This window comes from Monodelphis domestica, chromosome 1, assembly GCF_027887165.1.
Source record: "Monodelphis domestica isolate mMonDom1 chromosome 1, mMonDom1.pri, whole genome shotgun sequence".
Classification (NCBI taxonomy): domain Eukaryota; kingdom Metazoa; phylum Chordata; class Mammalia; order Didelphimorphia; family Didelphidae; genus Monodelphis; species Monodelphis domestica.
This window is the reverse complement of record NC_077227.1, coordinates 600,958,023-600,983,100: the sequence shown is the minus strand read 5'-3', so window position 1 is coordinate 600,983,100 and position 25,078 is coordinate 600,958,023. Positions and strand designations below refer to the sequence as shown.

General features: G+C 40.0%; 1 protein-coding gene and 1 pseudogene across 1 annotated transcript in view; both read left to right on the top strand.

The window, feature by feature from the left end:
- The window catches only part of MALL (mal, T cell differentiation protein like), a 45,994-nt gene extending 21,432 nt beyond the window's left edge, over positions 1 to 24,562 (top strand). The window contains exons 2-4 of the mRNA XM_001373781.4: positions 17,018 to 17,185; positions 18,583 to 18,711; positions 22,330 to 24,562. Coding sequence (XP_001373818.1) covers positions 17,018 to 17,185; positions 18,583 to 18,711; positions 22,330 to 22,392 — 360 coding nt within the window. The 3' untranslated portion in view covers positions 22,393 to 24,562. The remainder of the gene's footprint in view (positions 1 to 17,017; positions 17,186 to 18,582; positions 18,712 to 22,329) is intronic.
- On the top strand, positions 3,663 to 3,731 carry LOC130456805 (U4 spliceosomal RNA; annotated as a pseudogene).
- Positions 24,563 to 25,078: the final 516 nt, after the last annotated feature.

The following is a 25,078-nucleotide window of genomic DNA, read 5'->3' as shown; positions in this document are numbered from 1 at the left end:
TGCCAGACCCTGAGGATATCTCTAGGCTTTGTCTAAGGACAGCCTGACACTGACTATGAAGCAAAATATCTAATTCTGAGTTTGGTTTCAAACCAGTCTACTCAAATACTCAGGATTACAACTCTGGCATGGAAGCTATATAAACCCTCTTCCTTCTTCTTGACTTAGGGCCACTTCACTCTCTCCATAATAACCATCCTGGAAGAACATCCAAGATCTTAGATGAGCTGATCTCATTGGCATCACTTCCCAACCTTTATGGCAGGAAATGATAGGAAAGATTTGGCTCCAGTGTGTTTCACAGGGCTGTCCATTAGATGGAATTCCACTTATTACTAGAGATTTAATTGGGCCAATTTAAAACTTTAGTCTCTTTAGGTTTGAAATATTTCCAGGCAGCAATAGGGCAAACCCATTGGAAAATAAGGATGACAGAAGATAATAGAACCCTCTGGAGATGTGACTCATTGATCATAGATTTGGACCTGAAAAGGCCCTTCTAAGTCATCTGGTTCAATTCCATCATTGGACAGAGAAGCAAGGGGAGGTCTAGAGATGTGAAATCTCCCAATTAGTGGGAACAGACCACTGGTATATGAAAACAAAAAGTGTAGGTGTTAAAATAGGCTCTAAAGTTGAGAGAAAAACCACAACCCAAGGGACAGGCTCATTCTTATTTTACAGTTTCTCAAATGTGTACCAGGGTCTAGTCACCTCTGGAGGAATGATACAGTAATGGAAATAAAACATGAGACAAATAAAAATGCTTTTAGCCAGAGCCCAGGCATTATCAGTGGAGCCCATCTCTGCCCTCTTTCCCCAAAACACCAAGGTCCGATCACCCAGGACAGTTTTTAACATCTTGGATCACCACAATGAATAGCTTAAGTAAAGGTTCAGCTCTTCCCCCGCCCCAGTTCCTGCCCCCAATACTGGCAAAGGGCATTTCTCTGCCATTATTGTGAAAATAGGGCGTGCCTTTTATTACTGAGGAGACCAATGGACAACAACCTTATCTTGCTTAAGTCTGCCAGTTTTATGGGCCACATTCTTCTCTGCTGAGGTCTTTTCCCCATACCATGATGTTGTCCAGGGTTGGTGTGGAGCTGAGTGACGCCACACCACGTGATTTCCAGGAAAGGGAAAGAGTGCGAAGCCCACCCCGAAACCGAGACAAGTATCCACTCAAGGAATGAGGTGTTGACAAGAAGTAGCTTTTGTGGCATTACAGCTCAGGGACGCACCCCGTCAGCAGTTCTTCCTTCTTTTTGCTCCAAATGCTTCAAGATGTAGCATCTTCCCTTGCAAGTCATCTCCCCTGTCTTGGTCAACAGCATTCCTTTCCCTCCGTCGCCAGTGTGGAAGCTTGGAATATTTTGATTCTTCTTTCTCCTTCACCCTTCCCAGGCTTCCTGTTCCTATTTTCAAAGCCTCTCTCCCACCTGTCCTACCCTTGCTACTCTCACAGGCATACTTTTGTTGTCTCAATTCAATTCCATAAGCATATAGAAGAGAGCAGGGAGTAGGAGCCTCTAGGTGATGCAGTGGATAGAGAGCTAGGTCTGCAGTCGGGAGGATCTGGGTTCAAATCTAGTTTCAGATGCTTCCTAGTTGTATGACCCTGGATGAGTCACTTAACCCCAATTGCCTAGCCCTAACTGCTCTTCTGCTTTAGAACTGATGCTTAATATTGATTCTAAGACAGAAGGTAGGAGTTTTTGTGTTTTTTTAATAAATAAAATAAAGGATTTGGACTGGATTGTGACCTCCTTGAAGTCAGGGATAATCTCTTTGTGTCTCCAGTGATTAGTCCAATGCCTGGCACAAAGTAGGAGCTTAATAAATGTTTGTTGATTGATTGAAAGGATCCCCAAGGCCTTTTCAACTCTAAATCTTATGACCAGTAAAATCAGTATTTACCATCTAACTGTTCTGTGTAAAGCAGCATGGTAAGTGGTGTGGGGGATGCAAAGATGAACAAGAGTCCTTATCCTCAAAGTGCATGTAGTCTAAGAGAGGCACTCACAGTCTTTTCCGACAGACTCCTCACTATTCTTTTTTATTTTTTTGTCTTAAGTGTTGTTGATTATATAGTAAACTTACGGATTAATCTCCACAAATTAGCAGTATCGATGCAGTTGGCTAGTGTTGTGCCCATCTCCAGTTACTCCTCTCTCTTCAATCTATTCTCCATGGACTATTGCTAAATTAGTCTTCCTATAATATCACCAACCTGCTTAATGGCCTTCAGCAGCTTTCCATTGTCCTACACACACCAGCTCCAAACTACGTGTCCCATCATTTTCCTTCAGCTAAGCCAAACTCCTCTTCATCCTACAGTCAAGCCAGGCTCTTTGCCCAAAGCATACTGTTTTCTCAGTCCAAAGTATCCTTTCTCCTTTTCCCCATATTGTCAGTGCTCAGTAAATTGCAGTAAGAATTCATAGTTATAGAGCATCTTTACCATTAGGATGATCATCTTCCAACTGGCAAGGGAGGGGCATGATTTCAAATCCCATTTAACGGATGGGGAAACTGATCCAGAAATGGTGAGGCAATTCAGGTCCTACAGGAAGTGACAAGGAGAACAGAACTAAGATATCCTGACTCACAGCTCTAATCTCTGCCACTCCCTACTAAATTTCCTGCCTTCTCTTACTAATTGTTTTTTAATCTGCACAAAGTAATTAGAGGACAAATATCCAACGTTTTCCTTTTTAAAGGAGCATTCTAATACTTGGCAAGTTGGCCATAAAGATCAACCAACACTCAATTTCTTGGACTTGTTGGTCTTCCTGGGCTTTCTTTCTCTGCCCTCTCAGTTTCTAGGAGTTATTTCAATTCCTTCAGCTTTTCTAAGCTAGACACTCTCTTGGCTCCTATCAATCTCTCTCTGTAGAGTTTCCAGAATAAATGCTTGTTGATCTCTAGGACAATTTGTTTCTGTCCCTATTCCAGGATGTTGTCCTCGTTACTAACATTACTTTCCTCCCTCAGAACCTTTCTACCTAACTCCCTAGATTATCCCTCCAATTATTTTCCCCAGAACTTCTCCATTCTCCATTTTGCCCTTGCCTTAATCGAAATATCCATCTATTGCAGGACTTCTTAACCTCAGGTTCATGAATTTGGTTATATATATATAAAATAACTTATTTCGAAATAATTGGTTTTCTTCATAATTCTATGTATTTATTTTATTCAATTTTATTTTGACAAGGGATGGTAGTGGTAGGGAAGTCCATAGATTTCACCAGACTGTCAAAAGAATCTATGACACACACACACAATTAAGGATTCCTGCTCTATCAACTTTTTTTTTTTTCAAAAATGCCTCTGTCTACCACCATGCAGCTAAGTGGTATGGTGGGTTGATTAAAAAAAAAAAAGATGTTTGAGATGTTTAGGGAAAACTAACGCCTCTGGTGTGAGGATTTCTTGAACCTTTTTCAGAGCTGCTCATCCATCTTGGGTGTCTACTTTTCACTTAAGTCTCACCTGTGGCTCTAAGAAGCTTTAACATGAACAGTGTCCTCACCCTGGCAAAACTATCTCAGAAGGAAGACTAAACCAAATTGAGGGTAACTAACAGTCCTCAAACCCCTTGATGAGTTTGGGGGATATCTACTCTAAGCATGTGAAGACTTCCTCCAGAAGAACAGAGCTTTGCTCAGTGGCAGTATCATAGCCAAAGAGGTTTATCTGAGGTGTGATTATTGCTAATTGAAACAGAAGAACAGACAGATGAGAAAAGTTTGTTCCAGTGGCCCTGAAGGCAGCTAGAGCAGATGCAGAATTTGGTCAAGGTCATCCACTGCATTTTAGGTCATCACCATTTGTCCTGATTCTTATCTTGCCATTGGATTTTATAACTCTGGAAGGGAGAGTAAGGCTGATGACTTTGTGCAACTCTGCCTCACTTAAATCCAATTTGCTCTTATGGTGTCATTGGTCCTCTTTGAAACAAAGAACAAAAAACAGAGTGGATAAAGAACAGGGCCTGGAGTCAGGAAGTCTTCCATTAAAATCCTGCCTCAGATATTTACTAGCTTGGCTTATCCTTTGTCCAATTCAATTTCTACAACTATAAAATAAAGATAATAGCATCTACCTCCTATGGGTGGTGTTGATGATCAAATGAATTAATATTTGTAAAGTACTTGGCACGGTGATTGGCACATAGTAGTTATTTAATAAATGCTGGTTCCCTCCCCTTTCCATCCTAGGAGTGCCCATCCTTTCTCTTCTCCCAAACTTCTCTGTTCTCTCAGAGACTTGAAGAACCTATGGTGAAGAACTTTCTAGGCTCAAGACTGTCAGTAACCTGGAGAAATCCAGACAAATCTTTTGTTTGATAACCTGGGTATCGAAGATTTCTGAAACTGTTTTAGGAGTCAGAAAATGAAAGACAAATTATCCTGTAAGATCCAGACCCCAGTTTGATCTGACTCCTACAAAACTGAGAGTTGTTAGCCTGGAGGATTCTTCTTATCTAATACTGATATTTTCCTCTTATCTAGGTTGATTGGTACTTGAGCCCTTCAAGATCCTGTATTACCTAGTAGCAATAATAACAGTAGCAGGCTACAAACATTGTTCAGCACCTTCAGTGTACCAAGCACCAAGCTAAAAGCTAGGGAGTGTCACAAGCAAAAAGTCCACAAAGGTAGACTGGGGCATGTTACCTCTGAGCAAGATTATAATTTACTAATAGATTGCCAAACCTGGCTTGTCTTGATTTATGTCAATGACACCAAAAAAAAAAAAAACAGCTCATTTTAATAAATTTAAAACAAAGAACAGAACAGGCTAAGTGATATCATTGTGGCTGAGGACAATATGATTGGTTACACAACATACATAGCTATGGGGAACAGCATGATTGATTGGAAGTTGGGAATCAAGGGGCTAGCAGCAAACCTCTCTTTCCCTCCAGTGACTAAGAAGAGTTCACTGTTTGAGTACACCAGCAGTGTTAGAGATAGTGGGCTAGACTTCTCTGAATGGCAAACCAGGCATTAAAAGATACTAGACCCAACTCCCTGATGTCTTCCTGTATCACCCAAGGACGGCAGAATTCCTTGAGGCAAGAATAGAACAGTGATTGGCAAGAGAACTATATTTCCTAACTTATGTCATTACAGACCAGGTTAATTTCTTCACCAAGTTCAGAGACAAAGAACTACTACTTGGGCAGTTACAGGACACAATTAACTGTAAATAGAATCAATTGCAAAATGACACAGAACCAATAAAATAAAACCATAAATAAACTAATGTGGAAGAGAACATGCTTTGATCTGCATCTGACTCCAACAGTTCTTTCTCTGGAGGTGGATTGCATTCATTGTCATAAGTCCTTCAGAATTATCCTAGATCATTGTATTGCTGAGAGTAGCTAAGTCTTTCACAGTTGAGCATTGTACAATATTGTTATTACTGTGTGCCTAGTTCTGCTTATTTCATTCTGTATCAGTCCATGTGGATATTTCCAGTCATTTCTGAAATCATCCTGCTTATCATTTCTTACAGCACAATAGTATTCATCCTCATCATCATATGGTACAATTTGTTCCGTCATTCTCCAGTTGATGGACATCCCTTGATTTTCTAATTCTTTGCCACCACAAAAAGAGCAACTATAAATATTTTTGTATAAATGGGTTCTTTCCCCTTTTTTTATGATCTGTTGGGGATACAGACCCAGAAGTCGTATTACAAGATCAAAGGGTATCACAATTTTATAGTCTTTTGGGTAGTATGAAGAGCTTTAAAAACCAGACAAGGAGTTCTTAATTGATCCTAGAGGCAATAGTAATAATAACATGCAAAAGAATAACACAAAAGAATAATAACAGGAAAGTGACTTGTCTGAGGATTATTTTTATCTGAACCCCATTGAACAAGAGTTATAATAATAATAATAATAACAATTCACAATTATATAGAACTTTCTAACAATAAATGATAATGACAATTATAACAATGATTCATGGCCTCTTCCTTCAGACTGGAGTTCATTGGGCATTTTCTAATACTAATTTCTAGTACGTGACCGTTTTATGTATTATACTATTATCATAATGCTTTTAGTATCATTCCATCTGTGTGACCCTGAGTAAGTCACTTCACCCCATTTGCCTCAGTTTCCTCATCTATAAAATGAGATGGAGAAGGAAGTGGCAAATCACGCCAGTATCTTTGCCAATATAACTCCAAAGGGGTCAGGAAGAGTCAGACATGGCTGAAAAGACTGAACAACAATAACATATGTCAGCCACTACTCTAAGCAATGGGGATACAAGAAGCACGTGAGTACAGTCCTCATCCTCAATGAGCTCACAGTCTAATATGGGAGACAACATGCCGAAAAATCCCACATTCAAAATATATAGATTATAAATAAAAGATCATCTCAGATATATAAATCTTACTTTGCAGAAGAAGAAAATGAGGACCAAATGGGTTATGTGACTTGCCCCAAATGACAAAGTGAGTAAATGATGGAATCAATGATAGAACTCAGGTCTGTTGACTCTCAAGCCAATGTTATCTCTCCTTTATAGCACCCTGAGCTGCTAGAAGCTAATCTCAAAGTGTGCTGTAGGGTGATACAAATCACAGAATCTCAGGGTTGGGAGGGATGCAAGAGGCTAGCTTGTTCAACACATGTCTACACAAGGGTTTACTCTACCACACCCCCAACAAAGGGGCATCCAGTCCCTATTAGAAGATATCTACTCAAGGTCAACTAGATGGTTCAGTGGAGTGAGAGCCAGGACTAGAGACTGGATGTCTGGAGTTCAAATGTGGCCTCAGACACTTCTTAACTGTGTAACCCTGGACAAGACACTTGATTCCCGCTGCCCAGCCCTTACTGCTTTTCTGCCTTGGAACCAATATCTAGTGTTGATTCTTAAAGAGGAGGAGGAAGAGGAAGAGGAGAAGAAATAAGTATTCTGCAGCATTCTGCAAGCATGTATCGAGTATCTTCTATGTGCTAAAATTGCTCTAGGCACTGGGACAAAAACAAACTATCCCTGGCTTTCAGGGAACTTACACTCTGGGAAGAGGAGAGGTTGTGGGAGAAAAGATAGAGACAGAACATACCCATAGAGCAATAAAATTTAAAATGTGTACAGAGTGAGTGAAATAATTTGGGAAGCAATGTGCTAATAACTAGTGGAATCTGGATATTCTTTGGATAGGAGTTGGTCTTTGTGCAGAACCTTAGAAAAAGTGAAAGACTCTAAAAAGTAGAAATGTGATTATACCATTCCTGACCGAACCTAAGCCCTAAGGATGTGTATGTGGCACAGTGAATAGAGGGTCTGGTCTGGAGTTGGGAGGACCTGCGTTCAAATCTAGTTTCAGACCCTCCCTAGCTGTGTGATCCTAGGTAAGGGGCTTAACCTCAATTGCCTAGCCCTTGCCCTTCTATCTTAGAATTATTACTAAGACAGAAAGTAAGGGTTAAAAAATTAATAAAAAGAACCCAAGGCCTGCTTGCCCTCTAAAATACTCTGGGATCATACATTTGGGATTGGGTCTGACCCAAGAAAGTCATTTGTTTCTCACTCTGGTTCCTCATTTCCACCTGGGATTACTCTAGGAAAATTTCCCAGTTCATGTCTTTTGTTTTTCAGTGGTATCCAACTCTACATGACCCTCTTTGGGGTTTTCTTGGCAAAGATCCTGGAGTGATGTGCCATTTCCTTCTCTGGCTCATTTTACAGATGAGGAAAGTAAGACAAACAAGATTAAGTGACTTGCCCAGGGTCACATAACTAATAACAGGCTGGATTTGAACTCACGTTTTCCTGATTCCAGGCCCAAGACTCTAGTGGATCACCCAGCTGCCCTAGGTAATATCTAGGTTTCTTCAAAATGTGAGTCCCCAGCTCTCACACCAAAACTCAAGTTAATAAATATAAATTCATCATATTGAAGTCTAAATAGCTCATTTCACTGATGAATCAGCCAATCAGTAAACATTTATTAAACACCTACTACATGCTGAGTACTGTGCTAAGGACAGAAAGGAAAGAAAAATATATCCTTCACCTTACAATCTAATGGAGGAGATTGAGGCACAAAGGCGAAATGAATTCCATAAAGTAAATCAGTGGCAGTCCTGGTGCTCCAACCCATTTTTAGACTTATAATCCAATGTACTATTTCTAAGGCAGCTAGATGGTCCAGGGGATACAGCACTAAATCTAAGTTTTCCTCAACTATAAAATGAGCTGGAGAAGGAAATGGCAAAGCACTCTAGGATCTTTTCCAAGAAAATCCCAAAAGGGATCATAAAGAGTCACATAGACTGAAAATACCTAAAAAACAAAAAAATTCTTTTCCCATTACCTCACATTGCATATACGGGTATTGTTTCCTTTTCTTCTTCCCTCACTTCCATTTTCTTTCTCTTCCTGAAAGACTCATCACCAAAGAGATTATTTGTCATTTTCCTTAGCAATGGCTCAAAGGGCAACTGACTCATAAATAGAACAAAGGCCCCCTTAGGGGATCTATTTTTTCCAGATCCTGCTGCAAGAGATTTGTTATTAGACATAACTATCTCCAAGTTAGCAATGTTGGCAGAGATGACCCTCCTCCTTATACTCTGGTAAGAAATAAAGAATTAAGGAAGGAAGAAAGGAAGAAAAGAAGAAAAGAAGGAAGAAAGGGAGGAAGGAAGGGAGGAAGGAAGGAAGGAAGGAAGGAAGGAAGGAAGGAAGGAAGGAAGGAAGGAAGGAAGGAAGGAAGGAAGGAAGGAAGGAAGGAAGAAAGGAAGGAAAGAAGGGAGAGAGAGAAAGAAAGTGAGACATAAAAAGAGAAAGTAAGAGAGACAGAAAAAGAGAAAGAAAAGAAAGAGAGAGAAAAAAGAAAGTGAGAAAATGAGAGAGAAAAAGAGAAAGAAAGAGAAAGTGAGAGAGAAAAAGATATAGAGAGAAAAAGAATCTATCCAACTGCCTCATTTCATAGATGAGAAAACAGACTCATAGACATAGACCAAGCTCACATAGATGGTACTCAAAGAGTGTTCATATGGAAAGGGTGTTAGAATCCATACTTTGGCATAGACAATCATCTTGTCCTACAGGGAAATAAAAAGAGGTGGGCAAATAAGAAAGAGTGGGGACAAGCAAAGGGGAGGATCATCTCAGAGAGGCTGTAGTCAGAAACAAAAATATTTCTGAGCAGAGAAAAACTACAAAGAGAGGAAAAGAAGGATAAATAGGGGGGGAAATAATATGGAGGGAAACATAGAAATTAGAACTGTGAAGGTGAAGAGGATGAATTCCCCCATAAAGTAGAAGAGAATAGCAGAGTGGATGAAAAGCCAAAGTCCCACAATATGCTATCTATAAGAAACTGAGAGGATGTCCATCAATTGGGGAATAGCTGAACAAGTTGTGGTATATGGTTGCAATGGAATACTATCATATCATAAGAAATGGCAAGCACAATGATCATAAAAAACCTGTAAAGTGTGATGCAAAGGGAAGTGAGCAGAACCAGGAGAATGTTGCACACAGTAACAACATTAAAGTACAATGTAGTACAATGAGAATGATTTAACTATTATCAGTAAGGCAAGGATACAGGACAACTCCAAGCAGCTTGATGAAAAAGGTTTTCCACTGCTATAGAAGGAATTGATGAAGTCTGAATATACATTGAAACATGTCATTCTTCACTTTATTTCCTCCATGAATTTTTCTCTAGTGTAAGCAATATGACTTCTTTCATAAGATGTTAAATATGGAAATATGTATTATATAATAAGTATATGTATAACCTATATCCTGTTACCTGTCATCTTGGAGGGAGGGGAAGAACAGGAGAGAGGGAGAGAACTTGATTTGCAAAATGTCAGAAAACAATTTTGAAAATGATTCCAATATGTAATCTTAAGGGAAAATTTAAAACTTACTAAAAAAAGGAAAGGAGTTAAATCTGTTCTCCTTGGCCAGGAGAAGAGAACTAGAGACAATAGATAGAAGAGGCAGAGAGGTAAATTTAAATTTGATGTAAGGAGAAAATATCTAATACTTGTTATTGTTGTTCACTTGTGTCCATCTCTTCCCAACCCCATTTGAGGTTTTCTTTTTTTTTTTAATTTTATTTAATTAGATGATTTAGAATATTTTTCCATGGTTACAAGACCATTTGAGGTTTTCTTGACAAAGATCCTGGAGTTATTTGCCATTTCCTTCTTCAGGTCATTTTACAGATGAGGACACTGAGGCAAACAAGGTCAAGTGATTTAGCCAGGGTCACACATCTAGGAAGTATCTGAGGCTGGATTTGAACTCTGGAAGATTATTCTTCTTGATTCCAAGTCCACAACTTCATCCACTGCACCACCTAGCTGTCCTTATGTGACATTTAGAGCTATCTAAAAGTAGAAGGGACTTTCTTTAGAGATTATGGATTCCTTCCAAGCTTAGGTCTTAAAGCAAAGACCTGATTTGTTTGCTATGTCATAGAGGTGATTCACTTTCAGATATGGTTGGATGAACTAGAAAGCTACCGATGTCCCTTCTAATGCTGAAATACTGTGATTCTGTCATTTGGAAGAGACATAGTCAGAATCCAGGTTCCAGATCCAGTGCTTTTAACTATACATATCAAATCTGGGACTTCCTTGCTGGCTCCATTCAAGGTTCCCAGGATCAGTTAATGGGAAATAGCCAACCTCCAAAAGGTCAAAGACAGAGAGAAAGGTCCCACATATACAAAAACATTTATGATAGTTCTCTTAATAGCAGAAAAACTGGAAGGAAAATGGGTATCAATCTGGATGATGGCTACAAAAAATGGCAGAATACAAATGAAATTAATATATTGCATAGTAAATTATGAAAGTGAAAATTATGAAAGTGAAGTGATTATGAAATTATGAAAGTGAAGAAATTTGGAAAAATCTGGGAAAACTTGTCTGAAGTGTCATAGAGAAAATAAGAAGAATCATATATGTGATATTCCCAATAATGTAAAGGAAAACAATGTTAAAAGGCTTCAGAACTCCAATCAGCTCAGTGACCAGTTAGGATTTCAGAAGCCCAACAGTGAATCATGTACCTCTCAGTAGAGAAATAATCTATAGGTAGACTCTGGGGGCCCCTATTTGCAGATATGGCCAATGTATTGATTTGGTTTTGCTTGACTATACCTATTTGTGATGAAGAAGGCTTCTATCTGAGCAAGGAGAGAGTTATTGGGTAGCAATGGTAATGTTAAAAAGAGCAGCAATAAAATAACAAAAAAGCAATTGCTTATAATAATTAAAAGAGAGGCAGCTGGTCATAGTAGCAAGAGAGCCATCCTCAAAGCCACAAAGACCTAAGTTCCAGGCCTGTCTTTCACACATAGGAGCAATGTGACCCTAAGCAAGTCATTTTAAGGTCTTAGTGCTCTTGGAAACTCTAAGGCTAAATTGTAGAGAAGGTGCCAACCTATATCAGTAGAGGGTGTTTCCTCATGCAGTGGAATTGCAGGTCCAGTTCCTCTCATTTAGTAAAAAATAATAAACAAACTTAAAGATCTCTTTCTAAATCTGTATTTTTGTATTCTTCTCTTCTTTGGGCAACACCTTTACTTGACAGTGATTGTTTTCTCAGATCTTATCTTTCATTGCCAGAAAAGCAATAAAACATTTACAAAAGCCAAATGTTAAATTTTATAATTAACCCCAAACTGGCTGAGCCTGAACTTGATCCCCTGACTTCTCCCACCCTCACCCTCTTCAGGAATGAACAAAATCTGACTCACAGGATAGGCAGTCCTCACTTTTACCAACAGGTTCTGCTCTTAAGCTTTGCACATTGTCTAAAACTTAGAACTCATTTTCCCATAGAAATTGCATTGTACATGGTGGTTTGGTTCCCAGCCAGCCCACAACAGCCTGTGATTCAGCTCAGCACAGCAGCTAACAGCATCAGTAGGAATTTGGTGTCCTGACATTAAAAGGCAACAAAATGAGGGAAGGAAAAAAGGAAAGGAGGAAAAGGGCTTCTTCCCTCTTTCTTGGCCACAGGGAGAGCTCCAGGTAAAATTTTGAAAGAGATCAAGTTTGTCTTTGATATTTTCCCACATTCCTTTCACTATCCCAGTGCTGTCTCCCAGGGTAGTCCCCCAAAGCCCTTTGGCATCTGTTGTCCTTGACTTCCCTATGTTCTCCATGGTGTCCTAACATGCTTACCAGACAGACCACTTACTTCCTCCATATGCTCCCAGTTCAGACTTGCCTCTTTTCCTCCCTCCATATCTCACTCACTGACATTCTCTTTTTCTTAGTGTAAAAGCTAAGTATTAGGAAGCAAGCAATGTCTTTGAGCTACTTAAAACAAATGTGTGAAGAACTAATAGCTGTTTCTTCCCCCATAAGTATTTGCTTTGAAAGTGATACTTGAGGGACAATCTGGCCCCCAATGCTCCCTAGCTGTGTGACTTGGACAAGTTACTTAGCCTCCGTTGCTTAGAATTGATACTAAGGCAGAAGATGAGAGAGACAGACAGAGACAGAGACAGAGACAGAGAAACAGACAGAGACAGCGACAGAGACAGAGACACAGAGAGAGACAGAGACAGAAAGAGAGAGAGGAGAGAGGAGGGAGGGAGGGAAGGAGGGATACATCTATTCTAAAAATAATATAGGGAGTCACAGAATATTTTTCATTAGGAAAATGACACAGTCAGACTCCCGCCTTGAGAAAATAATTGTTTAAGTTGAGTGGAGAATGGCTTGGAGAAAGGAGAGGCTGATAGGTCTATCAATTAGGAAGCTAATATAAGGGGTAGCACAGTAGATAGAGAGCCAGTCTTTGAGTCAAGAGGTCCTAGGTTCAAATGTAGCCTCTGACACTTTCTGGATGTACAACCCTGGGCAAGTCACTTAACCCCAATGGCCTAGCCCTTGCCACTCTTCTGTCTTAAAATTAATACTAATGCAGAAGTTAAGGGTTTTTTTTTAAGGAAGTTATTATAATAGTCCAAGAAAGAGAAGATGTAGATCTGAAATAGGGGGACAGACAAAAAAGATGACATTGAGGTAAAATGGACAAGACGTGGCATCTGATTATTTAGATAGTTGGGGCAGGAGTGAGAGAGGGAAAATTCAGAGATAACTTTGGACTTAAGAGAATAGATGAGTGAGACTAAGCTATCCTCCATTTAAATAAGAAGTCTACAGGAGGGAAAAGCTGATTTGGGAAAGAAGAGAATTAAAGTGATGAGTTCATTTTGGAACATACTAAATCTGAGCTGCTAATTGAACAAATAGGTAGAGCTATCTGGCAGACCAGAGGTACAGAGGTGAATCTCAGAAGAGGGCTAAGGGGCTATGTGTGTGTGCATGTATATTCACATATATTTGTATGTAATATAGAGAGAATATAATAGAACATATTGCATCTCTGGTGTGAGGGCTTCCTGAGCCTCTTTCAGGGCTGCTCATCTGTTTTTCACCTAACTCATACCTGTAGCTCCAAGAAACTGTAGCATGTAAAAAAATTAAATTTATACCTCTAATAATAAAAAAATTATCTTTTATGAGGTTTATTAAGGAGCATTAGAAATCAAGGAATAAAGAGGATACAAAATAAAAACTACGTGCCCCTGACTGGTTAGCCATTTTCAAATTTCCCCCACCTTACCACCATCACTGCTGATGCTACATCATTCAAGAAGAGAACAAGAGTGTGGGAAGTGTTACTGACAGTTAAATACCAATAATATGATCTCGCCAATGTGGAGACACAGGAGAGATTATAGGGAATTCTGGGAAATATCAAGGACTCCTGGGGAATGAAGTCTAAGATTCAAAATCTCCATTTATACATATGCACAGTGGCCACACTCTAGCAAAACCATCTTTGCAGATTGGGCCAACCTAGGATGAAGGTAATCCACAGGCCTCAAATCCGTGAGTGAGTTAGTGGGGTGGCAATCCCAAATATGTGATGACTTCCCTTGGGTAAAGGGAAGATGAGAATGATTTGTTCCAACATCAAGGAAGGTGGCTGAAACAGGCACTGTAGAGTGATTTTAGAGTTTGATCAGACATTGAAGGTGCCAAGATCATCCACTGCTTCCCAAGCCATCACCAGTTGTCTAGACTTTTGCCTTGCCACTGGATTTTGATGACTCTGGAACAGAGAGTGGAAGAGAGGCTGATGGCTTTGTGCAACTCTGCCTTACTTAAATCCAATTCACTCTCGAGTCAAGACATTATCCTGTGATGTCAATGGTTCTTTCTGAAATGAAGGCTAACCAGCCATAATAATATATACAGTATGTATATGTACATATACATATATAGATGTGTACATATATACATCCACCTAGAGTCATCTTATTGAAATGATCATTGAGCATGGGAATGGATGAGGTCAGAGAAAGAGAGAATGGGGAAAGAGAAGAAAAGAAGGCCTGGGTGGCATCTGCCCATTCTAAGAGGTTAGAAGAAGGATGGTGATGAACCATCCAGCAAAGGACATTGAAAAAGAGCAATCGGACAGACTGGATCTCTATGAGGAAAGAGCAGTGTCACAGAATCCAAGAAAGAAGAGAGAATTCCAGGAAAGGGGGATAATTGACATTGTAGAGAGCTCAAGAAAGACTGAACAGGAGTTGGACAAAGTTCCTTTGGACTTGGTTTCTTCACATGTAAAACAAAGAAGTTGAATTAGCTGCTTCTAAGATCCCTTTCAGCTCTACATTTAGTGAAGATGTAATCATGACTGAAAAAAGCCAACCAATTCAGTAAAAGATTGTTGGTAATCTGAAAGGGAGTGAGTTTTGGTAGAATGGTAGATTTCAGGGGCTGATGAATGAGTGGGTAGGGAGGAAGTGAAGAATGCAAGTTTAGACAAACTCTTCCTAGGATTTGGCAGTGAGATGGAAATAAGATATAGGATGATAGCCTGAGGAATTGGCAGTCAAGGTGTTTTAAAGGGTGGGGATACCTGAGCATGTTTATAGGCAGAGTAGAAGCCAGGAGATGAATGAAGACTAAAGATGAAAAAGAGAATGGGAAATGGGAAAAGCTCTTGGAGGAGAGCAGTCAAATATACAAAAAGCAAGAAAGGCAACCTCCATCTCTGAGAGTGGAGCAAAGGAGAGGCTGGGTTAGGCGAGGCAAGGAACTAGTAGGAAACCTTGATTGACTTCTCAGGAGAGCTCTTGTTCAGAGAAAAGGACTGGCAGGTGAAGATGAAGGCAGGAATTTCAAGGAGAATAAAGAAGGTTCATGAATGGTTTCTACAAGGAGTCAGTTATTCAATCAAAGAAAAATAAAAGAATGGCCATGGGCAATGGAGGATCTAGTTGGAATCAGATGAACATGAATTTAAAGTGAACTTAATGGGCAGTTGGCATGAATGAATTTCTGTGGCAGCAGGCTGGAGGTTGGGGATTGGCAGGGAGTGAATGTAGAGTTAGGATTCCAAGATGGGGGACAAATGCATAATTGAACTGGTTAATATAGTATTAAGGGAATCCCAAATGGTAGTAATGGTTAGGGAGAACAAGCAGGTACTGAGGAATGGGAGATGCAGGGAAGATAAATGATAATAGCTTGCATTTATATAGCACTTTAAGGTTTGCCAAGTGCAAAGTTTACATATTACCACACTTGATCTTCATAACAATTCTGTGATGTGGGCACTACTAGTATGAGAAAACTGATGCTGAAAGGGGTTAAGTGACTTCTCCAGGGTCACCCAGGTAGTAACTGTCTGAGGCAAGATTCAAATTCAGTTCTCCCTGACTCCAAGTCCATTGCTTTAGCTACTGTAGCCTAGCTGCAGAAAAGAGAAACAGGAAGAGTTCAAGGGACAGGAAATTATATTAAAAGAAAAGAACATCAGTATTTAAGATCAGAGAGGTAAACAGCTTGAGAATTATGGGGGGGGGGGAACAGGTCTAAGGTATGATTGCTCGGTGTATGATTGAAGTAGAATGGAGATGAGTTATGGGAACTGAGGACACTGATAAATCATAGAACAAATTGTTTGTTATGACATCTAGATGAATAATGGAGCCCATAAAATAAGGATAGGCATTGAATTGAAGAAAACTATAATTCAGGCATAGTTCAATGCCTGAATTGTAGTTTTCTTCAACTCTCTGAGCAAAGATAGTGCTACAGTGGCCAGTAGCTGACAGAATTAAAAGACTGCTTCCTCTGACCCAGAGTGCCATAATGGTATCAGAAGAGTAGCCAGCACCAGAGAATGAAACCAGAGAGAAGATATCTACTGAAGGAATTTAGGTTTCTGCCAGCACCATCAAAATGGGATAAAAATGAAATCAAGAGTTCTAGGATGGGAGCAGCTAGGTATCAAAGTGGAAAGGGCACCAGATTTGAAGTCAGGAGGATCAGGGTTCAAATCAGACCTCAAACACTTCCTAACTTTGTGACCTTAGGCAAGTCACTTAACCTCAGTTGCCTAGCCGTTACCGCTTTTCTGTCTTAGAATCAATGCTGATTGATTAGTATTGATTTTCAAAAGCACAAAAATATTTCAAGGTATCTTATATTCTTAGTATTGATTCTAAAGAAAGAAAGTAAAGGTTACAAAAAAAGGAATTCTAGGATGAAGGAGAATTTGTTAACTATATTGGTGGCAGAGTATGGTTTCCAGAGGACACAATAGAAGAGGACAGAAGATAATTCGGGCTGTGGAGTGATGAGGCTAAGTTGGGTAAAGGCGGAAATGAAGGGAAAAGTCAAAAAGGAAAAAAAGCAGACAGACATCTGAATTGCAAGGATTTAGGGACAGGAATTGGTTAGCCTGGGACTGGGAGAAGAAGCATTTGGTTATTGTTTGGAGTTGCTAAACAGGGAACAGGAGGATAGATGATGAATGGTAAAAGTGGCCAAGAAATTCATAGGATAAAGTAGATCATTAGTGCTGAACAGGGGATGAAAAGATACTACTTCATTGTGCAGAGAACTACTCTGCAGGAAAGGAATGCCTTTGTCATCATTCTCCTCTTCTTTTTGCAGTTATTTGGATGCTTGGTGTGGATTCTGGTAGCTGCCACTCAAGTGTATTTCCCTCTGTTGCAAGGATGGGTTATGTACGTGTCCCTCACTTCATTCCTCATCTCCCTGATGTTCCTGTTGTCTTACTTACTAGGATTTTATAAAAAGTATGAGTCCTGGAGAATCGTGGTAAGGATATGTGGTGTTACCAGGGGGATTGGCTGGAGGCATGCAAATTTGCTGCCTGATTCGGAAATTATTTTTGTTGGGGATGAGGGGTGGCTGCATAGATTGGAGGAAAGATTAGTCTCCCACTGAGACAGGAAAACTCCTGCTTTATCATAAAACTAGAGACATATAAACAATAAATCATAAAACATTAATCAGGGGAATGTTCTTCAGTTTATAAAAGGATTTATTTGGCAACAGCCTCAAATATTTATTTAAAAACCTCCTGTTTATTATGCTAGTCACATGGAGGAAATACAATTTGGATAAAACAGGGTTTGTCCTCATAGATCTCAGTCTAGTAGGCAGATAAGATACACATAATCATAGAAGGTAAGTACATGAGAGATACAAAGTGTTATATAATGTTTAAGGGAAGAAATTATTCTAGATGGGGGGAAGAGGGACTGGAATCAGGAAGACTCATCTTCATGAGTTCAAATATGGACTCAGATACTTATTAGCTGTGTGACCCTGGGCAAGTCACTTAACTCCCATTGCCTAGCCCTAATTACTCTTCTGCCTTGGAATCCAGAAATGATACTTATTTTCAATTCTCAAATGGAAGATAAGGATTTTAAAGAAAGAAGGGTAGAAGTTACAGATTTCACAGCAGAGAGAAGAGGCAGAGAGAAAGAAAGTTAAGGGGGCAGCTAGGTGACTCAGTGAATTGAGAGCCAAGCCTAGAAGAGGGAAGCCCTGGGTTCAAATCTAACCTCAGACACTTCCTAGTTTGGCTTGGGCAAGTCACTTAACCCCCATTGCCTAACCCTTATAGTTCTTTTACCCTGGAATCAGTACATAGTATTGATTCTAAGATGGAAGGTATGGGGATTTTTTTATAATTTTTTTTTAAGAAAGAAAGTTAAGGGAAAACAAAGAGCAGATGTGGTTATGGGGGGAGAAAGTCCTGCAATTAAAGGGACTGTAAGATATAACACATCTTTCTACCTTTGGTTTGGTTGATAATCCTGGGGGTCAAATCAAGACTCCAAGAGCCCTCTGCCCATCATGGAGATCATGGTCCTAAGAGACCCGAGGGTTTGAGACCCTGAATGGCTCAAGGAACAAACTGAACCCCTTTGACATTTCATTGTCTCTGCTACCCTTCCCCCTTTATATCTTGGAATTTCTTCAGCATGATTGATCGGGGTTCCCCTCTCCACATTTGACTGAGACGTCCTTTGTTATTTTTCCTGCAAGGACTTGTTGCTTTAGTAAAGAGCCAATCCTAATCTGACACCAGGGTTGTGTTCATTAATGCTACTAACACCTATAATAAGAGGTGGGGGCAGTGCTTTGAAATTGGCCTGGAAAGCTAGCTTACTCTCTCGTTTTCTTTGGGGACTGTTTTCCAGGATAGCCTTTATCATGGAACTACTGGAATTTTGTACATGAGTGCTGCCGTTTTGCAAGCAAATGCAACAATTCGCACGGAGACAGAAAGACAAGAGAAACTCTATTACGAAATAAATACTGCTGCCACGGTGAGTTGAGCTGTGACAGTCTAGTCCAAAAATTCTTAAGACCTCAGTGGAGTGTCAGGGACAGAGACTCTTTATCAGGTTGCCCCAAGTGGATTGTGGGGAAGGGGTCATTTCCCCAATTCAGGAATATGAGTTTTTCCCACTAGTCAGGATCACAATCCAATTTAGTTTAAAAAAAAAATGCTTGTTAAGGGGCAGCATGGTAGCTCCGTGGTAGAGAGCCAGGCCTGGGCATGGGAGGGTCCTGAGTTCAAATTTGACCTCAGACACTAACTAGCTCTGTGACCCTGGACAAGTCACTTAACCCCTAGCCCTACTGCCCTTCTGCCTTGGAACCAACACTTAGTAGTTATTCTAATATGGAAGGTAAGGGTTTTTTTTGGGGGGGGGTGGGTTGAGCTTATTAAACTTTGGGTTGGGCACCATGCTAAGCATTAGGGATAGAAAAAGAAAATCAAAACAGTCCATGCCCTCAAAGAGACTATATTCTCTTAAGAGGGGCAAGATATGACAGGGGCGCAGATGATTCAATACAAAATAAAAAGCACAGTCCTTCCTAGAGAAAGCTGTGTGTATGAGAGACAGAGACAGGGAGAGGGAGACAAACAGAAACAGGGAATTGGAGACAGGCAAAGAGAGACAGAGGGATGAATAGAGACAGAGAAAGAGAGAGAGATTGAGTCAGAGACAGAGAAAGAGAAAGGAAGATGGAGACAAAGAGAGACATAACCACGTGAATAGAGCCAGAAAAAGAGAGATTAAGAGACAGAGAGACAGGGAGATGGAAACAGGCAGAGAAAAAGACAGAGAGAGAGAGCTCATAATACCCAGCCCCACAATGAATATTTTTGAAGGGTTGAATCATATTCCTTTCTGGATTTTGTCAGGAGATCTTTGGCCTCAGGCTACAATAGGACAAGAAGATGTACAACTGGTGGCCATCTTGGCTTAGGCTCAGGGCCAAGGATTCTCTTTCTGAGGAAAAATAGGTTCCAGGAAAATTCCTGCTTTCTGAGAAACCCAATATATATGAAAAATGCAAAATATAAAGAAGATAAATGTAGAAGAGAGGGAAGAGGATAAATCTCTACTTTACCAAAGAATTATCAAGGATAAGTCCTTTAAAGTCAGTTTCCCCAATGGGTTAAGATACTGAATTCCAAAAAATTAGATTTATACGTGGCTTTTCAGGACTAAGAGACCGTGTGGCATAGTGGATAGAGGATTAGTCTTAGCAGACAGAAGATCTGGTTTCTAGTCCTGCCTCTGTTCTATATTAGTTATGTGGTCTTGAAACAAATAAGACCTTTAGCTTCTCTGTATGTCCACAGAACTCTCTAAGACTATCATTCACAGATATGTTGATGCTCTGCATTGTTGGCCCCAGGAGTTTCTCTCTTTTCCTTCTTCCACCCCAAGTGAAGTAACAGGTTAGGACCAAAATTTTTCAGGGACAGATCTAATGAGTAAAGTGTAGGGCAACTGCATAACCAAGGGGGGGGGGGGAGCATGGAGGTTGGAGATGCCCCCAATGCACATTTTCCATTCCTCTACTAAAGAAGCCTTGGGAGGAAATCAAAGGACCACTCAGGTCATAAGGGATCTTTTACTCAATGACTGATTTATTAAGAGGAAATGCCTCTATTTGCTATTGAGTTACCTCCATCTACACAGCCCCCTGGGAGCTATAGAATTGCTCCAGATGCTGTCGGGCTCTCCCTCCCTCCCACCCAACATGTGAGGGCTTCAATGGGCTTCTCTCTTCATCAAATTTCTGCTATTGAGTTTCTAAGCCTACCACGTGTGCTGCTCCAGAGTCAGAGAAGGGAGGCATAGTCTGAATCAATATGTCTTTGAAAACTTCAGCCCTCACTTTTAATTGCTCTTCCCCAGTGAGAAAGGCAGGGTATAAAGCCAGGTCTTCCTCACTCCAAAAACAGTCCTTTATCCACTACAACATCCTGGCTCTTGTTTGTGAAAACCTACAGATATAAATAAACCTAGTTTTTGGAACTCAATATTTTATGGGTTACAGGAAGTTTGCACTTCAAAAGAATTCATCCTTGATGAAAGAAAAAACCCAAGGGCAGCTAAGTGGTTCAGAGAATTAAGAGGCAAGTCTAAAGACATGGGGTCTTGGATTCAAATCTGCCCTCAGACACTTCCCAGTTGTGTGACCCTGGGCAAGTCACTTAACCCCCATTGCCTAGCCTTTACCACTCTTCTGTCTTGGAACCAATACATAGAATTGATTCTAAGAAGGAAAAGAATTTTGGGGTTTTTTTTTAATCTTTTATAAAGTGAAGAATTATTCTTCCCTCCTCCTTCATATTTATCTATTTCATATGTGTATTTAGAATCTGTTACACTAAAAATTACAATTCCCAGCACCCCACTCTACTTCTCATATTACCTGCTGACTTAGGGAGGATATAAGTTTGGTGTAGCTCCACCTCCCTCTCTTCTCCTGGATCACAAGCTGCTGGAGCAGACCGTTTAAACAGGCAAAGAGAGCTTACCCAGGTGGCTTTAATTTTGTTAGATAATTAGGTTTTTTTTTTACCTCTATTTCCTTTTTATTCCTTTACTTCAAGTGATTATTAATAAACTTTAAAAATATAATACTTGGATTGTTGAACATTAATTTAAATCCTATGCATAATTTGGAATTTTGAAACTACTGCTGTGACAGAGGCTAAGGCATACTATATCTCTATGCCTTAGTTTTTCCATCTGTAGAAGGGGAATTCATGAGATTAAAAATCCATAAAGAACTTTGAGTACCTTTGGAAGAAAAAAAATATTTGTTACTACTTGAATATCACTTTCTATTCAATTAAGAGTCCGTTATAATTTTTGTGACATTTACCAGGTCTATTAGATGTACCATTTTTGTTTTGTTTTTTTACTTTAAAGGAGCTATGGCTTCATCCAGAGGGCAAGACCCAGATCATTACTATATGCCGTACTCTCAATGGAAGAGTTAGTCCATTGTCTCTCAGGATACAAAGATGACCTTGAAGTCTCCAAAATGATTTCCATGGAGACTTTCCCACATGCCACTGACCGCCTGTCCCTTCACTTATCCCTTTCCTCTCCTCCTTTATGGATGATCTTCATGAGGCCCTTTGGCCAAAACAAATCCATCACCTGTTAGCTACCCTTCTAGAGATGCTTATCTGAATGTAACTAGGCTGGTCCTCGGGCAGCAGATGTAGAGTCCACCTCCAGGCCCATAACTTGGAGTCTTTCCAGCTTGAGGAGAACTAAAGAGAGACATAGAAACAAAAGAGACAAAGCAGAAGAGAGGTAAGCAGGGATAGAGACAAAGAAAGTGAAAGAAAAACAGGAGAGACAGAGATAGAAACGGAAACCGAAGAGACAAAGTGTTAAGAGAGAAACAGAAAGAGAGAGAGAGAAATAAAGAGAGAGAGAGAGAGAGAGAGAGAGAGAGAGAGAGAGAGAGAGAGAGAGAGAGAGGGAGAGGGAGAGAGGGAGAGAGAGAGAGAGAGAGAGAGAGATCCTTCAGAGCATACAAATGCCCCTCCCTGCCTTTGGGAGCTGCTGAGCCTTGTCATTGCTTCTACGTTTCTACTCACCCCCTTGTTTCTCTTCCAGTTCTTTGCTTTTATTACCACCTTTATGTACATCCTCCATGCCTTCAGCATCTACTACCACTGAAGTAGAGTGTCAAGACCACAAGACTGAGAGGAATCCTGATGTCCCAGCATGACAAACATCCAGAAGCTGGACTGAGAAGCTCTTGGCCCACATTTTCAGACTGTGTTAAAACAAAAGTACTTTTGGTAACTTGTCTTTGAAATTTAAATTTGTCTAGAGGTTTCTGTATATCAGATGCAATTGTATTGTATATATATTTTTAAAAGGCATATTTTAGTTTGCCTGGAAAATAGCTCATTCTAGGAATTCTTCACCAATGAATAAAGCCAGTGAGGTGCATTTGTAGTCCTTCATGTGAAAGGTTAAGCCTCAAAGATATCACTCCCTCATCAATGATCCAGCAACAGGATTATGCATACTTTAAATAGTGTTAATGATCAATTCATTATTGATTATCAATGATTAATCAATATGAGACAGCTATGTAGCACAGTGGAAAGAATGCCAGGTCTGGAATCAGAAAGACTCATCTTCCCAAGTTCAAATCTATCCTCAGACACTTACTAGTTATGTGATCCTGGGTAAGCCACTTAATTCTATTTGACCTCAGTTTCCTCTTATGTCAAATGAGCTAGAGATGTAAATGTTGAGCTCCTCCAGTATCTTTGCCAGGGAGATGCCAAATTGAGTCACAGAGAGTCAGATATTCCTGAAAAATGACTAACCACAGCAATAATCTTATTTTCTAACAGTATTATTTTCTAAAGAACAAAATTATTTCAAGCTCTTATTTTTAAGGGTGACATGATCTAATTTTCTTTCTTTTCATGTCTGCTTTGGACAAATGAGGTACAACCAGGACTTTGTCTAAGAGGATTTAATCCCAGGCTGATGTCTAAGGGCTGAAGCCAAGAGGGAATCACACCCTGTGCCCCCTTCCTTGTGTGTATCAGCTGAGGGAGCAGCCTCCATTATAGTACAATGAAAGGAGGACCAGAATCAGTTCAAATTCATGTCATCAAGTCTTCCTACCTGTGTGACCTTGAAAAAAACAATCATTGAACTTTCTTGGGTTTTGGTTTCTTCTCTGTACAATGAGATGGTCAGACTAGATGACCCCTTTGATCTCTCCTATCTCTGGTTCTATGATCCTTCATTCCCATGGGCTGCCTCCCTGGGTCCCTGCGCACACAATAGAACACTATTCTTGATCAAAGCCATACATCTCCCTTAGTTCATAATTTCAAGTCCATCCCACAAGAGACAAAGAAGGGGCCTTCATTAGTGTCTGCCAAGGTTTTAATGCTTTATGTAATTGTACCAAAATTTCTAAATCAAACTTTAATACATGAAAGAGCCTCCTTAGTGTGGTCCTAGAAACCACTCTGTCCCTTAAAAGTGAGAATGAGCAGATAGCAGAGTTGACATCAAAAGCAGGGGGTAGTAAAGCATAATGGAAAGAGCACCATATTTAGTGTCAGAGACTTGAATATCATCTTCTGTTTTTTAGCAACTGTGTGACCTTAGACAAATCACATAACTTCTCTGGACTTCAGTTTCCTTGTCAAGAATGGTGCCCAAGGCTCCTTCCCTAAGTTTAGGGGATAAAGAGTGAAAACTCAGTCACCAGGATGCCCCAGAGGAATCTCCTCAAAATTCCAGGATGATTCATTCATACCATTCCCTTCTTTCTGTCTCCTCACCAGACCATGGGAGTAAATGGTTGCCATGAGGGAGGAAGGGGGCCTGAATCCATCTTTTAATCAATATAGTTGTGTGACCTTAAGCAAGTTATTCTATTTTTCGGTCTCTTGTTTCATCTTCTGGAAGATGAGGAGGATAAATCGTCAGAGGTGTCTTCTATTTCAGTATCCTACCATCTTATGTAGTAGCATATCTTTCAATACTATGCTAATCTTTCCATGAAAATGGATGAAATGTTGTTGCTATTTTTATAAACAAAGCATTGAGGGGGATGAGTAAAACCTAATTTCTATACTTAAACAACCTTTTATCCTATGCATTCTAGCAGGTTATTTACATTGCTGAACATAGGGAAAGAAGTGGGGTGGGGGGTATTTGTTTGGTCTTTGCATCAAATGCATCATTGCTGTTTTTTTCTGAATTAAATTAAATTTTGACTCTTCTCAGTGAAATGGATACTGTTGGTTACTCCAGTAGCCTAAAACTCAAGGTGCTTTTTTTAAAAAAATTAAATGTTTGAAGCTGATGATTGTGCTTTTCTTTTATCCTATGTTTAATGGAGGTGGACTGGCTCTTGTGGAGTGGGGGGAAGAGTTGGGGTAGGGGAAAAACTCAGTCCGAAATTTCTGTTCTATATTGCACTCAATTCAATCTGATGTGAAGAAAATACCTGGTTCTTCCTTCACATTCCTTCTAACTCCAGAGGCAAATACCCTGGTCCCACTGTCCTCTTGAATTGAACATTTGCACACACATCTCCAATCATTGAAATCATATCTATCTATCTTTCTTTAAGATAAATCCCTACCTTCTGTCTTAGAATCAATACTGTGTATTGGTTTCCAGGCAAAACAGTGGTAAGGGCTAGACAATGGGTGGATGGGGGGAAATGACTTGCCCAAGGTCATGTAGCTAGGAAGGGTCTGAGACCAGAGTTGAGCCTAGGGCTCTCAATCCACAGAGCCATCCAGCTTCCCCTTTTCCCATTTTTCAAAGACTCCATTCAACCATTCCTGATCTACCAACCAGATGGAATCCCAGA